Here is a 12,085-nt window from a genome sequence, read left to right on the forward strand (position 1 = left end):
CCGCCGAGCCTCGCCGCCGCCCCTCTGCCGGTGCCGCTGCCGGTGCCGCTGCCGCTGCCGCTGCCATGCGGCATTTGGCGCTGACGCTGCTGTTGTCCGCGCTCGGGACCGGCGGAACCCCAGCTCCGGCCCGCAATGTGCTGCTCCTCCTGGGTAAGTGCAGCTGCCGGCCCGGCGGAGCCCCGGAACCAGTGCTGGGTCTGACCTCGCAACCGGCAGCCCTGAGACCGACCCCGCGGCGAGGTGTCTCTGGACGGCCCCAGGACAGGGGAGAAACGGCCCCGGGCGTTCCGCTGCATCCCCTCTGCTGGGATGATCCGGGCCATGGGTGCTCCCAGTGTCAGTAGCGTCCTCCGGGCTCTGCACACCCGCATCGTTAGGGACATGCCAGGGGGCAGTCTCGGTGCTGCTGGGCTCATTCCGTACCCCTCCCGTTGCAGCAGATGACGGTGGCTTTGAGAGTGGCACCTACAACAACTCGGCAATCCGGACCCCCAACCTGGACGCGCTGGCTCGGCGCAGTGTGGTCTTCCAGAACGCCTTCACCTCTGTCAGCAGCTGCTCTCCGAGCCGGGCCAGCATCCTGACAGGCCTACCCCAGGTAGAGACACCTGACACACTGCAGGTGGCAGCTGCCAGTCTGCAGTGGGCATTTGGGGATGGCCAGAGACGGTGTGGTCACAGGACCTGGCAATCCTCCTTGTCCACTGACCTTCTTTCCCTGCTTCCTGGAACTTGCTTCCCATGCACCTATACTTGGGGCATGGCTGGACTGGTGTGGGGGCCAAGCTGGCAGGCATTGTCCAACTGCGTTGTTTTCCCTGGTCTGCAGCACCAGAATGGGATGTATGGACTGCATCAGGATGTGCACCACTTCAACTCCTTCGACGGCGTGCGGAGCCTGCCCCAGCTGCTCAGCCAGGCACACATCCGGACAGGTGGGCAGCTCAGGGCAGGTGACACAAGCAGGGAACCCCCCACCCTGTGCACCCAACCTCATCGGGCGAGAGCTTGGCTCCTAACCCATTCTGCAAGGAGAGCACCAACATACCCATGCTTTGTGCTGACACCTGCACTTTGCTTTGCTTGCCCCAACCACTGCTCCTCTGCCGTCCCTCTTTTATCTCAGCTCTATTTTCACCCCCCATCCTGCTTGGTTCTGGTTTGCAGGTTCACACAAGGCTGGTGCATGACATAAACATCCACCCAGACAGCTCAGCTGCTCTAGTGCTTACCCATTCCTGTGACCTGGGGCAACGTGGTCCCCAGATGGGTCCTGCTTTCTACCCAGACAGGGAAGTGCCTCTGCAGCTGTCAGAAATGACTGGAGAAGCCAGCAGCATTTTCCACCCTCAGCAGCGTTTGCTGAGCACAGGCCATGCTGAAGCAGATGAGCTGCATCAGCCTCCAAGGAGGAGACAGCAGCAGCCAGCATCCTACCCCCTGCTCTTGGCACACACCTGTGTGCCCCTTCCCCTGTGTCTGTGCTCTTGCAGGGATAATTGGGAAGAAGCACGTTGGACCTGAGGCTGTCTACCCCTTCGACTTTGCCTACACAGAGGAGAACAGTTCAGTCTTGCAGGTTGGGAGAAACATCACTCGAATCAAAGCGCTGGTTCGGCAGTTCCTGCAGAGCCAGGATGAGAGGTGAGCTGGACCTTGTGTTCCTGGGCTGAGCTGCAAGGAGGCACGGGAGAGGAGTGGGAAACCAGCCACGCTGAACCTGTGCCACAGAATCACAGAGTGCCAGGGTCTGGAAGGGACAGCAAAACATCAGCCAGTCTGAGCCTACCAGAGCAACATCCCCTAGACCAGCTCACACTGGATCACATCCAGGAGGGTTTTGAATACCTCCAGAGAGGGAGACTCCACAAACTCCCCCAGACAGCCTGTCCCAGTTGGCCACAAATAGGAAGGGACACCTTGTCTATGGGTAATCCCATATCATAGAATCATGGAATCAGTCATGGTTGGAAGGGACCACAAGGGTCATATAGTTCCAACCCCCTGCCATGGGCACGGACACCCTACCCTAGATCAGGCTGCCCACAGCCTCAGCCAGCCTGGCCTTACACACCTCCAGGGATGGAGCCTCAACCACCTCCCTGGGCAACCCATTCCAGCCTCTCACCACTCTCATGCTGAACAACTTCCTCCTCACATCCAGGCTGAATCTATCCACCTCCAGCTTTGCTCCATAAAAAGAATGGTGGACAATGCAGGCAGAAGGTCAGATTAGGTAGGAGTCTCCGTGGTGATGGCAGCTCCCAGGGAAGGTCTCAAGGGGTAAGGGCAGACTTTTGCTACACCCTCTCCACCCTCTTCATCTCTAGGCCTTTCTTCCTCTATGTGGCCTTTCATGACCCCCACCGCTGTGGGCACTCCCAGCCCCAGTATGGGGCATTCTGTGAGAAATTTGGCAACGGAGAGAGCGGCATGGGCTGGATCCCTGACTGGAAGCCACAGATCTACCACCCAGAGCACGTGCAGGTGGGAGCCTGGGGGGCTGTGTGGGGCTGAGTGAAGCTCTGTGGGGCTGTATGGGACAGCATAGGGCCACACAGGGGCTGCACATGACAGCGGTGTCTGCTGGAGGCAGGGTGGCTGTGGGCTGGCCCCCACCTTGGTCACTGCCATCAGCAGTACGGGCAAAAGCTGGTGAAGGCCTCTCCAGCATACCTACACCCTCCTTCATGGCAGCCATGTGGCACCTTTATTTCTCTGTTTAGGTCCCCCACTTTGTTCCAGACACACCAGCTGCCCGGGCAGACCTGGCAGCCCAGTACACAACCATTGGGCGCATGGACCAAGGTAGGAGCCAAAGGGGCCAGACCGGCACCAGTGAGCTCCACAGTCCCTCCACCCTCCCTCAGCTCTCTTCCTCTGTCTGCAGGGATTGGGCTGGTCCTGGAGGAGCTGCAGCGTGCTGGCTTCCACAACAGCACGCTGGTGATCTACACCTCTGACAACGGCATCCCCTTCCCCAGTGGCAGGACCAACCTCTACCGGTCAGGCACTGCTGAGCCCCTGCTGATCTCCTCTCCAGAACACACCCAGCGCTGGGGACAGGTCAGCCAGGCCTTCGCCACCCTCCTGGGTAAGAGCTCACACACCCCAGGAGGGAGCAGGGCATGCAGAGCTGAGGCCAGGGGATGGGAGCTGGTTTCCATCCTCTCCACGCTGAAATGTAGGGTCATGGTCCTAGAGGACAGCCTGCAGCCCTTGGCATTGGCACAGCCAGCCCCAGGAAGGGAGAGAAGGGATGACAGGGCAGCAGGAATGTCATCACAGAATGGTTTGGGTTGGAAGGGACCTTTAAAGGTCATTTAGTCCAAACTCCCTGCAGTGAGCAGGGACATCTTCAACTGACACAGGTTGTTCAGTGCCCTGTCCAACCTGACCTAGAGTGTTCCCAGGGATGGGGCATCTACCACCCCTCCGGATGACCTAAGGTAGTGTAAAAGATGTCTTATTTCTATTTAGTCTAAGTTGCTCATCTTTCAGTTTGAAACCATCAACCCCTGTCCTGTCACCAGCAGGTCTTGGTAAGAAGTCTGTAGGAAAGAACCATCTTTCTTATGGGCTTGCTTTAATTACTGGAAGGCTTCAGTAACTTCTCTCTGGAGCCTCCTCTTCATCCCAGGGTCTTTTCTGCCCTTCTCCATGGCTGCTTTCTTCCCGCAAGCACCAGCCCCTCCTCTCCCCTTTCTCTTCCCTTGCAGATCTTACACCAACCATTTTGGACTGGTTCTCCATCCCCTACCCTTCTTACAGTATCTTTGGCAAGAAGCAAGTGCAGCTCACTGGAAAGTCTCTCCTGCCAGCACTGGTGTCAGAGCAGCCGTGGGACACTGCTTTCAGCAGCCAGAGCCACCACGAGGTGACCATGTACTACCCCATGCGAGCGATCCAGCACCGGCAGTTCCGCCTCGTTCACAACCTCAACTACAAGATGCCCTTCCCCATCGACCAGGACTTCTACGTCTCACCCACTTTCCAAGACCTGCTCAACCGCACCAGGGCCGGGCAGCCAACCCACTGGAGCAAGTCCCTGCACCAGTACTACTACAGGGACCGCTGGGAGCTCTTTGACTGCAGCCAGGACCCCACGGAGAGCCAGAACCTGGCCTCCAACCCCCGCTACGCCGCTGTCCTCCGGCTGCTTCGCGCACAGCTCTTGAAGTGGCAGTGGGACACAGGGGACCCCTGGGTTTGTGCCCCTGATGCTGTCCTGGAGGAGAAACTGAGCCCCCAGTGCCGGCCACTGCACAACGAGCTGTGAGCATCACCTCTGCCTGGCATCGCCATTGCCAGGGGACAGCCCTGTGCTGCCCATCAGGCACAAGCGGAGCAAGATCTCGGCTGGGCCAGTCGCAAATCCCTGGGTGACACCCTGAGGCTCTGCTCTCTGGATTGCAAACACCATCTGGGCTTGGAGCTTTCAGGGATCCTCTGTTTTCAATCAGAGAAGCCTTAAGGATAGGTTGCTCCTCAAGAAAGCCTCTGGAGGAGAGGGCTCCGCTTGTACTTGGAGCTGAGGGTGTCCTGGGCAGCTCCTGGCACCGCAGAGTCTGTGTGGCACTGCTTGCTACACAGTGAGGAGATGGCAGGGATGCAGTTTAATGTAACAGAATACACAAAGCACCCAAAGTACACAGTGACAGCGTCTGCTCCCTCCCTGTGCAGCAGAGGCTCGACCAGAGTCAGCCTGAGCTGGGAGCCCCCAAGGGCAGCAGTCCCTGGGCTCAGAACCAGCTGGACAGATGGGGCAAGGGGCTGTGTGGCACAGCCAGGGCTGCAAGAGCAGCCGGGGGACCTCCAATGCTCTGGGAAATGGGGTGAAGCCTGCAACAGGTGCAAGTGACCTTGCTGGCAGCCCAGGGATGGAGCTGGGGAGGACTGCAGCCAGGGTGGGCTGAACCAGGGGGCACTCCAGCCAGGACAGGCAGTAGCAGAGAGGCAAAAGGGCACAGCTTCAAGCTGCTTCCAGCAAACAGCAGCTTTATTCACAGCACTGTTCCCTTACCCCACTGTGCAGATCTCCCTCCCCAAAAGAATAGCCAGGAGATTGCCCACAGTCCCTCCACAGGTTACCAGCTCTGCCTGTTAACAGGTTTGCTGTCTTCCAAGGCACTCTGGTGGTTTTCCCCCATCCTGGGGGAGGTAAGAGGTTCCCCATCCCCAGGGGCTGCACAAGGCCTGCCAGGACAAGTCCAGTGCACACAGTGATGAGCTCATATCAGAAAGGAAGGCAAATCCTAGGAGCTGAATTGCATGGAGAAGCAGCAACTGTTCTGTTTCTCCACAGTATGGGATGGATTAGGCTCCAGAGATGAAGGCAGCAGCATCATCTCTCCCTGCTGAACAGCACGAAGCAAGCCTGGGCTCAGGACCAAGTGATCACAAACTGCTCCCACATGGGCAGTGATACAGGGACTCTCAGCACCTGGAGGGGAGAAGGAAGGGTCACAGCACACTGAGGACTGGCCAGGACAGAGCCTGAAGGGTGTCAGACCAAGGGCCTTCCTCAGGGTGCACACAGAGATGCAGCCTGGCACAGCCCCAGTCTTGCAGACCCCCTAGAAAACGTGCCCATAGCAGACAGCCTCAGCAGCAGAGCTGTGTCACTGCTCTCTGCAGAGCTCCAGCCCCATCACCATGCACTGTTTCCATCCATCTCCCCATCCTTGTCCCCTTTCATGGTCTAATCCAGCCCCAGAACAGCAATCCATCCCATGCCAGGCAACCCTTTACACTTGGTGCCAAAAAATAGGTACTGATGCCACCACCGGGGCCAAAACCAGCCAGCTCCTTGGCTGAGCCCTGCTGGCAGCTCCCCACCACCATCACCCCCTCTCATGATAGGGTTGAGCACTCACCTGGGTGTCATTGCGATAGGAGAAGTCATCCACAAGGTCACCATTGGCCAGAACTTGACGGGGAGGGCTGGTGACACCCAGCACAGTCACAGCCTCCAGCAGGACCCCATCGAGGTGAGCACTCGCCTGTAGCAGCTGGCTGAGCACAGCACCCTGTGGGGACAGGGAACTGTCATCCTGCACTCTCAGGTGCCAGCCACCCTGTGTGCACCCAGGGCTCCTCCATGTGCCCTGCCCAACAGGCTGCCTGTCTGCAGGGCATTGCATGGGCATGCTGCCATCTCTGGAGAGCAGCTAAGCCTTTTATCAGGACAGAACTGGAGAGCATCAACTGCTGTGCAAGATGACAGCAGAAAGCTCTCTGGAGTAGCATCTCTCCCTCCTAAAAGGGCTCACAGCAGGGTAGAGCCCTCATGGGACCTCACCACCCCATCAGCACACAGTGGTGCAGCTGCTCAGTCTGACTCCTTTGGCACAATACAGCTTGGCTGCACCAGGGCATGGTGCTGCCTCTGACCAGGCGTCCCATAGACACTAGCACCTACATGTGGCAGCAAAGGCCTGGATGTAGGCAGTGCCTCCTCACTCACACGCGTGGCCAGGAAGAGGATCTCAGTGTAGTCTCCCTTCTCAAAGCTCTGCCAGCTCTCCCCATCATCCCAGAACAGGTCTCCTCTGGCGAAGCCATCTGGTGTCAGTGCCACAACCAAGGCCATGCCCTTCTTGCGGGACTGGGCAGTGCTGAACGCAGGCTCCTGGGGCACAGGATTAGGAACAGCTTCAAGTACTGCCTGAGTAGCTTTCCCCCAGCCCCTGCCAAGCACCACAGGCTCAGCTCCTTCAGCCATGTCCAGGCTGCTGGTGACTGTCACAGCCCTCCGCCCTGCCCCATCACAGGTGGGGGCTGGCCAGGCAGGTTGCAGTGGCATCACCACAGTGCTGAGAGGCTCACCTGCAAGGGCAGGATGTATCCAGCACGGACGTGAACATTAATGGTGTCCAGGGGAGCTGGTAAGAGGATCCACTGCCCCTTGCTGTGGATGGTGGAGTCCTAAACAAGAGGAAGGAACAGACACAGGGCATGGTGTGGCTGAGAGGGTCTCAACCCAAGGTTACCACTCTTGAATGGCCACAAGCAAAGGCAGGCAAGGCACAGCCCTGGGGGGCTGATACCAGCAGTGGGGTGCAGGAACCCACTCGTGACCACCTGAAAGCCCTGAGGCAGAGAAAGGGAGCACCCACCCCTGCCAGGCTGTACCACGTCCCCGCTGGGAAGTAGCCGCTGACTTTGGTCTTTCCTGCCTCCAACACGGGTGTGATGAGCAGGCCCCCACCCCACAGCAGCTGGCGGTCCACAGTCCACGTGTTGGGGTCCTTAGGGAACCTGGGGAAGGATAGGGAAGGGTAGTGCAGCCCCAGGGAGAACCTGCACCCACCTGCCGCTGAGCCTGGCACCCGTCGGCCTCGGCCAGGCTGGCACTCACTCGAGGAAGAGAGGCCGTGCCACCGTCTCCCCGGCGGAGTGAGCGCGGTGGAAGAGGGTGTAGAGGAAGGGCAGGAGGGAGTAGCGGAGGCGGAGGGCACTCCTCATGGCTGCCTGGGCAGCCGCGCTGAAGGCATATGGCTCCTGTGGCTGCAGGAGAGAGGCCAAAGGAGGATGCTCAGACCACAAAGGGAGGAACAAAGGGTGCCTTTTGAGCACGTGGGGTGGCATCCTGCGAGGCATGAGCCTGGCACCAATGGCACATGTCACAGCAGCCACACCAGCCACCCTACCCTGCCGGCAGGGCAGCTGCTTGCACAACCCCAGAGCATCCACCCCTGCCCCATCCACACAGCCACCACCCTGCACACTGCCTGCCGGGGTGCTCACCCGGGCACCGTGGTCGTTGTGATTCCTCATGAAGGGGTAGAAGGCGCCCAGCTGGGTCCAGCGCACACACAGCTCCTCGGACGTGTCTCCAGCAAAGCCACAGATGTCAGCGCCCACCAGTGGCACTCCAAAGAGGTTGAAGAGCAGCACTTCTACGGAGGGGGCAGAAAGGGCATCCGGGTCATGGAGGCCACAGAGAAGGCCTCAGCTATGGGGGAAGTGCAGGAGGAAAGCGGTGGTGGATGTGACCCCAGGACCTTGCAGCCTACCTGGTACAGAGTAGTACAGCTGCTCCCAGCTGCTGCTGACGTCCCCTGTCCAGTGCCCTGCGTAGCGCCCGTGCCCAGCAAACGTGGAGCGTGAGATGATAAAGGGACGCTGGCCCCGGATCCTCAGCAGTGCGCTGTGGGCAGGACAGCAGCTGCTCAGCACCACTCAGACAGGGCTGCTCAGCACCACTCAGACAGGAAAGGGGTTCAGTGGCTCCCAGCAGCACCACAGAACTAGGACAAGCCAGGGCAGACATCCAGTGCCATCTCATCCATGGGTCAGGGGACACAAGACAGTGCTCAGGACACAATTCTCCAGCCCAGGAGCCAGCATGACCACACTGCACCCACTCAAGACCCATCCAGCACTAGGCTGGCAGCAGCAGGTAGCTGTGTTACAAACCAAACCCTCACCCACCCATTGAACACCCACCATGCCCCAATTGCCCACACTACAATGCAGGCTCCTGGCTCTGGCATCCCCTGGGATGCACATCAACTCCTCACGGACAGCTAGAGCTGTGGCACGAGCCCCAGGCTTACTCGTGGGTGGCAATGGCCTCGGTCAGCCCATAGAGGCTGTGCAGGTTGTAGTGGGAGGACAGGTACTGCTGGCTGGAGGCACAGATGGTCCCAGCTTGGAGGCGTCCTCCAAACACACCTGCATGGGAGAGGTAGTGACTCAGAGCCCACCTGGTGGGGACTGGAGCATGCCCTGGGCTTCTCCTGGGGCTCCCCATACCTGGCACATAAAGTGGCTGCTCCAGGATGTTGTTGGGGCAGCCATCCTGGGAGCCATCCACAAAGTTGGACGGCTCGTTCATGTCCTTTGGAGGGCAAGGGAAGAGGAGGGAAGGGAAACAATGGGATGGTCTCACTGCCACACTGGAGCCCAGCTGGGGACCCACAGGTGGCAGCTTTGCGGGAGACACTCACAATCCACATGCCATCGAAGGGCACTTGATCATGGAAGTCCTTCACCATGTCATGCCACCACTCGTGAGTCTCTGGGTTGGTGAAGTCCGGGAAGGCTGTCGGACCCGGCCAGACCTGGAGCAGGGAGAGAGCGACAGGCAAAGACCTGCTGTCCTCGGGCCTGCTGCACCCCACAGCCCCCATGTCTCACCCCATTCTCCACTACAGCCATTCCGTGGGTGACTCCCTCCAGCTCTCAGGGTCCTTCCCAACGTGGCTCCACTGAAGCCCCCTCACACAGGGACTGGGGCTGCACCCCACACGCACCTTCCCAATCAGGGGCTGCCCCGTGGAGTTGCGGATGAAGACTCCTCGCTTCAGTCCCTCGTCGTACGGCTTGTAGGTGCCAGGAGGCCCTGAGCTGCTGATCCCAGGATCCTGACAGGGCACAAAGCCAGGGCTTCACCAGCACGGGCAGGAGACAGCCTCCCTCACCTTCCTCAAAGGAAGCTCCATCATCATCCACGGGGGCAGCCGGGACCCTCAGTACCAGCCTCCCTGTGGGGGAGCTCCAGCACAGCCAAGGATGTCACTCACCACAATCATGATGTACCTCAGGCCACGGCGGTGGAAGTCCTGCACCATCTCTGGGTAGTCCTTAAAGTTTTTCTTGTTGAAGGTGAAATCCCTCTTGGCATCTGCATAATCCAGGTCATTCCACTGCACGTCCTGGCGATGGTGGCATTGGTGCTCAGTAAGGAGCAGGGACCCCTGCATGCTGCCACAAGACCCCATCCCCACAAGGGCTTTCCATCAGCCCCTCCATGGCCATTTTTGGCAGAGACTTCAGAGAGCAGCCAAGACCTACCTGAGGGAAGCGAGCTGCTGACATATTGGCCACGACCTCTCGGGTGATGTCAGTGGAGGAGTAGCCCCAGCGGCAGAGGTGGAAGCCCAGGCCCCAGTATGGGGGCATGAAAGGGTACCCTGGAAACCAAGAGGCTGAGTGCTGGCCAAGTGACCCCAGGGACATCTCAGCATCACACTTCCCCACAGCGCTGCTCTGCTATGCTTGTGCCACTCGCAGCATCCCAGCAAAGCCACCCCAGCAGTGCCCATGCTCCCCAGCCACAGCCTGGCCCTACCCACAACGTCCAGGTACTGCCGCACCACGCTCTTGGGGTCAGGGCCCAGGAAGATATAGAAGTCCAGGATGCCACCCGTTGTGCGCCAGGTCAGGGCTGGGCTGGGCTGCAGGAGCACATCTGGGGAAGCAGAAGCACCAGATGAACAAGACGCAGATGAGGGCAGGGGCCAAGCCTGTGCCCAGCACCTCCATGGGACTCACCCATTGCGTTGCTGTTCAGCAGAAAGACACCATGAGCTGAACCACCATCCTCCAGCACCAGGTAGAAAGGGTGGGAGCCATAGAGGTTGACCTGGGGCTGGAGCAAAGCACAGTGTGGTGTCAGCAAAGCTCCACCAGAGACCCTGGCACAGCACCCACCCACCCACTCGCCTGCCCGTTGCCTCTATCCAGGAGCACTGTCCTGTCTTGAGATGCCAACCCAGGGCTTGAAGCCCCTAACACTGCCTGAGTCAGTACAGCTCTGCCCCAAGCACCATCCCTGGTCCCTACAGAGAAAAGTGGCTTCTGGGCTGCACAGGGCCCTGAGGAGGAGGGACTACAGTCCCAGGGGCTTGCCCAGGGCCGAGGACAGATCTGAGAGCTCAAGTGGCACGGACACCTTTCCCCAGCCTGGTCAAGGCATAAGACCTTGGTCACATGAGGCCACTTCTCTGAGTACAAGTGAGCCACCTCCCTGTCCCTCGGCTCTGCTCCATACCGCGGGCGCCATGTCCCGATTCCAGAGGGTGACCCTGGTCCATGCTGTGCTGAGAATCAACGGTGTCAGGTGCTCCCCCAGCCCAGAAACAAAACGAGAGGGCAAGGAAGTAGAGATCTGCAGAAACTGGTCTGCGAAGAAGAGGGGAGCGACGGTGGTGTTCAGCCTGCCGGAGAGAAAGGGACGCTCCAGCAAGCAGCCCTGGTGACCAGGGAGGAGGGAGCAGAGAGCTGGAGGGCAGCCAGCCTGAGGGAGGGACATGGATGCTCATCACCAAGTGAAACAGAGCCAGATTTTGGCTGAGCGCCGGAATACCCTTCCCAGGCCCTGAAATGCAGAGGGTCACGGCAAACCCCCTGCAGCTGCTGCCTGCCACCCTGCTGCTGTCACCAGTGTCCCCCCTGCAGCACTCCAGCTTCCCTTTCTCCCATTCACTGGGACTGGCCTCAGGTCCCGCTTCCAGCCCAAATCCCTGCGGGAAGGCACTTACAAGACCCGCCCGTCCCGCTGCCGGTAGACGACGAGGCCGAAGGGATCCTGGTTCACCTGCACCTCGTAGAGCGTGGATGTGGCTCGGCCACTGACCTGTGGCGTGGCCAGCGGCACCTCGTAGCGCTGCCGGGCCGAGTCCCGCAGCTGCCGGGGCAAAGACTGGGAGTCAGCGGGGGGCGGCCCTTAGAGCCGAGCCCACGGCCAGGGCTGGGGTCGGGGCGCACCGTGAAGCGCAGGCGGGTGGGGGTCTCCAGCGCCAGGTCCAGCCGCAGGCAGCACACGTCCTCCGGCAGGAAGCTGGCAGCGACGCGGCGGAGCCGGGCGGTGTAGCCGGTAGCGGTAGCCGTCAGGTTCTCCGCACGGTAGCTTCGGTAGCCTTGGGGGAAGAAGCACCAGGGTGGGCCGGGACCGGCGGGCACGTAGCAGCAGCCCCGCGCTTCGCAGTCCTCCCGGGACAGGAGCCGCTCGGGGCCGCAGTCGAAACGGTCGTCCGAGGGCAAGTCGCAGCTGGCGGTCCCAGGGCTGGGAGTGGCGGCGAGGACCAGCAGTGCGGCGGCAGCGACCAGCGACCGCGGCGCCGGCATGGCCTCGCCGGCCCGGCCTCCCGGTAGCGCGACGGTAGTGGTTCGCGTCACGCCGCCGGCTGAGGGGCGGGGCTGGCCCCGAGCACCGCGCCGGGCCCAGGTGGGTCCTTTCCGCCTCCCGGAGTTCTCAGCCCCTGCCGCCGCCGCCGCTGCTCAGAGCCTAAGCAGAAGCCGAGGGGAGAGCGATGGCTTGGGCGGCTGCTCCAGCTCGAAAGTCAAGGCTGCA

At 60.4% G+C, this 12,085-nt stretch overlaps 2 protein-coding genes across 4 annotated transcripts; one reads left to right on the forward strand and one right to left on the reverse strand.

Annotated features, from left to right (window-relative positions):
- Window positions 1–31: 31 nt before the first annotated feature.
- Window positions 32–4,653, forward strand: SGSH (N-sulfoglucosamine sulfohydrolase). Of its 3 annotated transcripts, none has more exons than XM_064150756.1 (8): window positions 32–153; window positions 441–601; window positions 833–938; window positions 1,497–1,647; window positions 2,334–2,490; window positions 2,730–2,811; window positions 2,894–3,097; window positions 3,723–4,653. In XM_064150756.1, exons 1-8 carry the CDS (start codon window positions 66–68, stop codon window positions 4,280–4,282), a joined length of 1,509 nt encoding a protein of 502 aa, XP_064006826.1. In that variant the 5' UTR covers window positions 32–65; the 3' UTR covers window positions 4,283–4,653. The 3 variants fall into 3 exon arrangements, with proteins under 3 accessions (XP_064006826.1, XP_064006827.1, XP_064006828.1); XM_064150757.1 differs by having other exon boundaries at window positions 444–601; XM_064150758.1 differs by having other exon boundaries at window positions 3,775–3,983.
- Window positions 4,654–4,974: 321 nt separating this feature from the next.
- On the reverse strand, window positions 4,975–12,016 carry GAA (alpha glucosidase). Its single transcript, XM_064150741.1, has 19 exons — window positions 11,500–12,016; window positions 11,274–11,419; window positions 10,784–10,949; window positions 10,285–10,381; window positions 10,082–10,201; window positions 9,805–9,923; window positions 9,534–9,665; window positions 9,264–9,374; window positions 8,958–9,071; window positions 8,764–8,848; window positions 8,565–8,682; window positions 8,022–8,155; window positions 7,753–7,904; window positions 7,364–7,512; window positions 7,122–7,263; window positions 6,832–6,930; window positions 6,470–6,634; window positions 5,880–6,032; window positions 4,975–5,446 (listed from the first exon to the last, which is right to left on the reverse strand). Exons 1-19 carry the CDS (start codon window positions 11,857–11,859, stop codon window positions 5,387–5,389), a joined length of 2,622 nt encoding a protein of 873 aa, XP_064006811.1. The 5' UTR covers window positions 11,860–12,016; the 3' UTR covers window positions 4,975–5,386.
- Between the last annotated feature and the right edge of the window lie 69 nt (window positions 12,017–12,085).

Source organism: Pogoniulus pusillus, chromosome 11 (genome assembly GCF_015220805.1).
Source record: "Pogoniulus pusillus isolate bPogPus1 chromosome 11, bPogPus1.pri, whole genome shotgun sequence".
NCBI lineage: Eukaryota > Metazoa > Chordata > Aves > Piciformes > Lybiidae > Pogoniulus > Pogoniulus pusillus.

Coding starts and splice junctions, on each gene's coding strand:
- SGSH (XM_064150756.1), top strand. CDS start 66: ATGCGGCATTTGGCGCTGACGCTGCTGTTGTCCGCGCTCGGGACCGGC. Junction 602..832: donor TCCTGACAGGCCTACCCCAG/GTAGAGACACCT, acceptor CCTGGTCTGCAG/CACCAGAATGGGATGTATGG. Junction 2,812..2,893: donor CATTGGGCGCATGGACCAAG/GTAGGAGCCAAA, acceptor CTCTGTCTGCAG/GGATTGGGCTGGTCCTGGAG.
- GAA (XM_064150741.1), bottom strand. CDS start 11,859: ATGCCGGCGCCGCGGTCGCTGGTCGCTGCCGCCGCACTGCTGGTCCTC. Junction 10,382..10,783: donor ATCGGGACATGGCGCCCGCG/GTATGGAGCAGA, acceptor GCTTTGCTCCAG/CCCCAGGTCAACCTCTATGG. Junction 7,513..7,752: donor ACAACGACCACGGTGCCCGG/GTGAGCACCCCG, acceptor TCTCTCCTGCAG/CCACAGGAGCCATATGCCTT.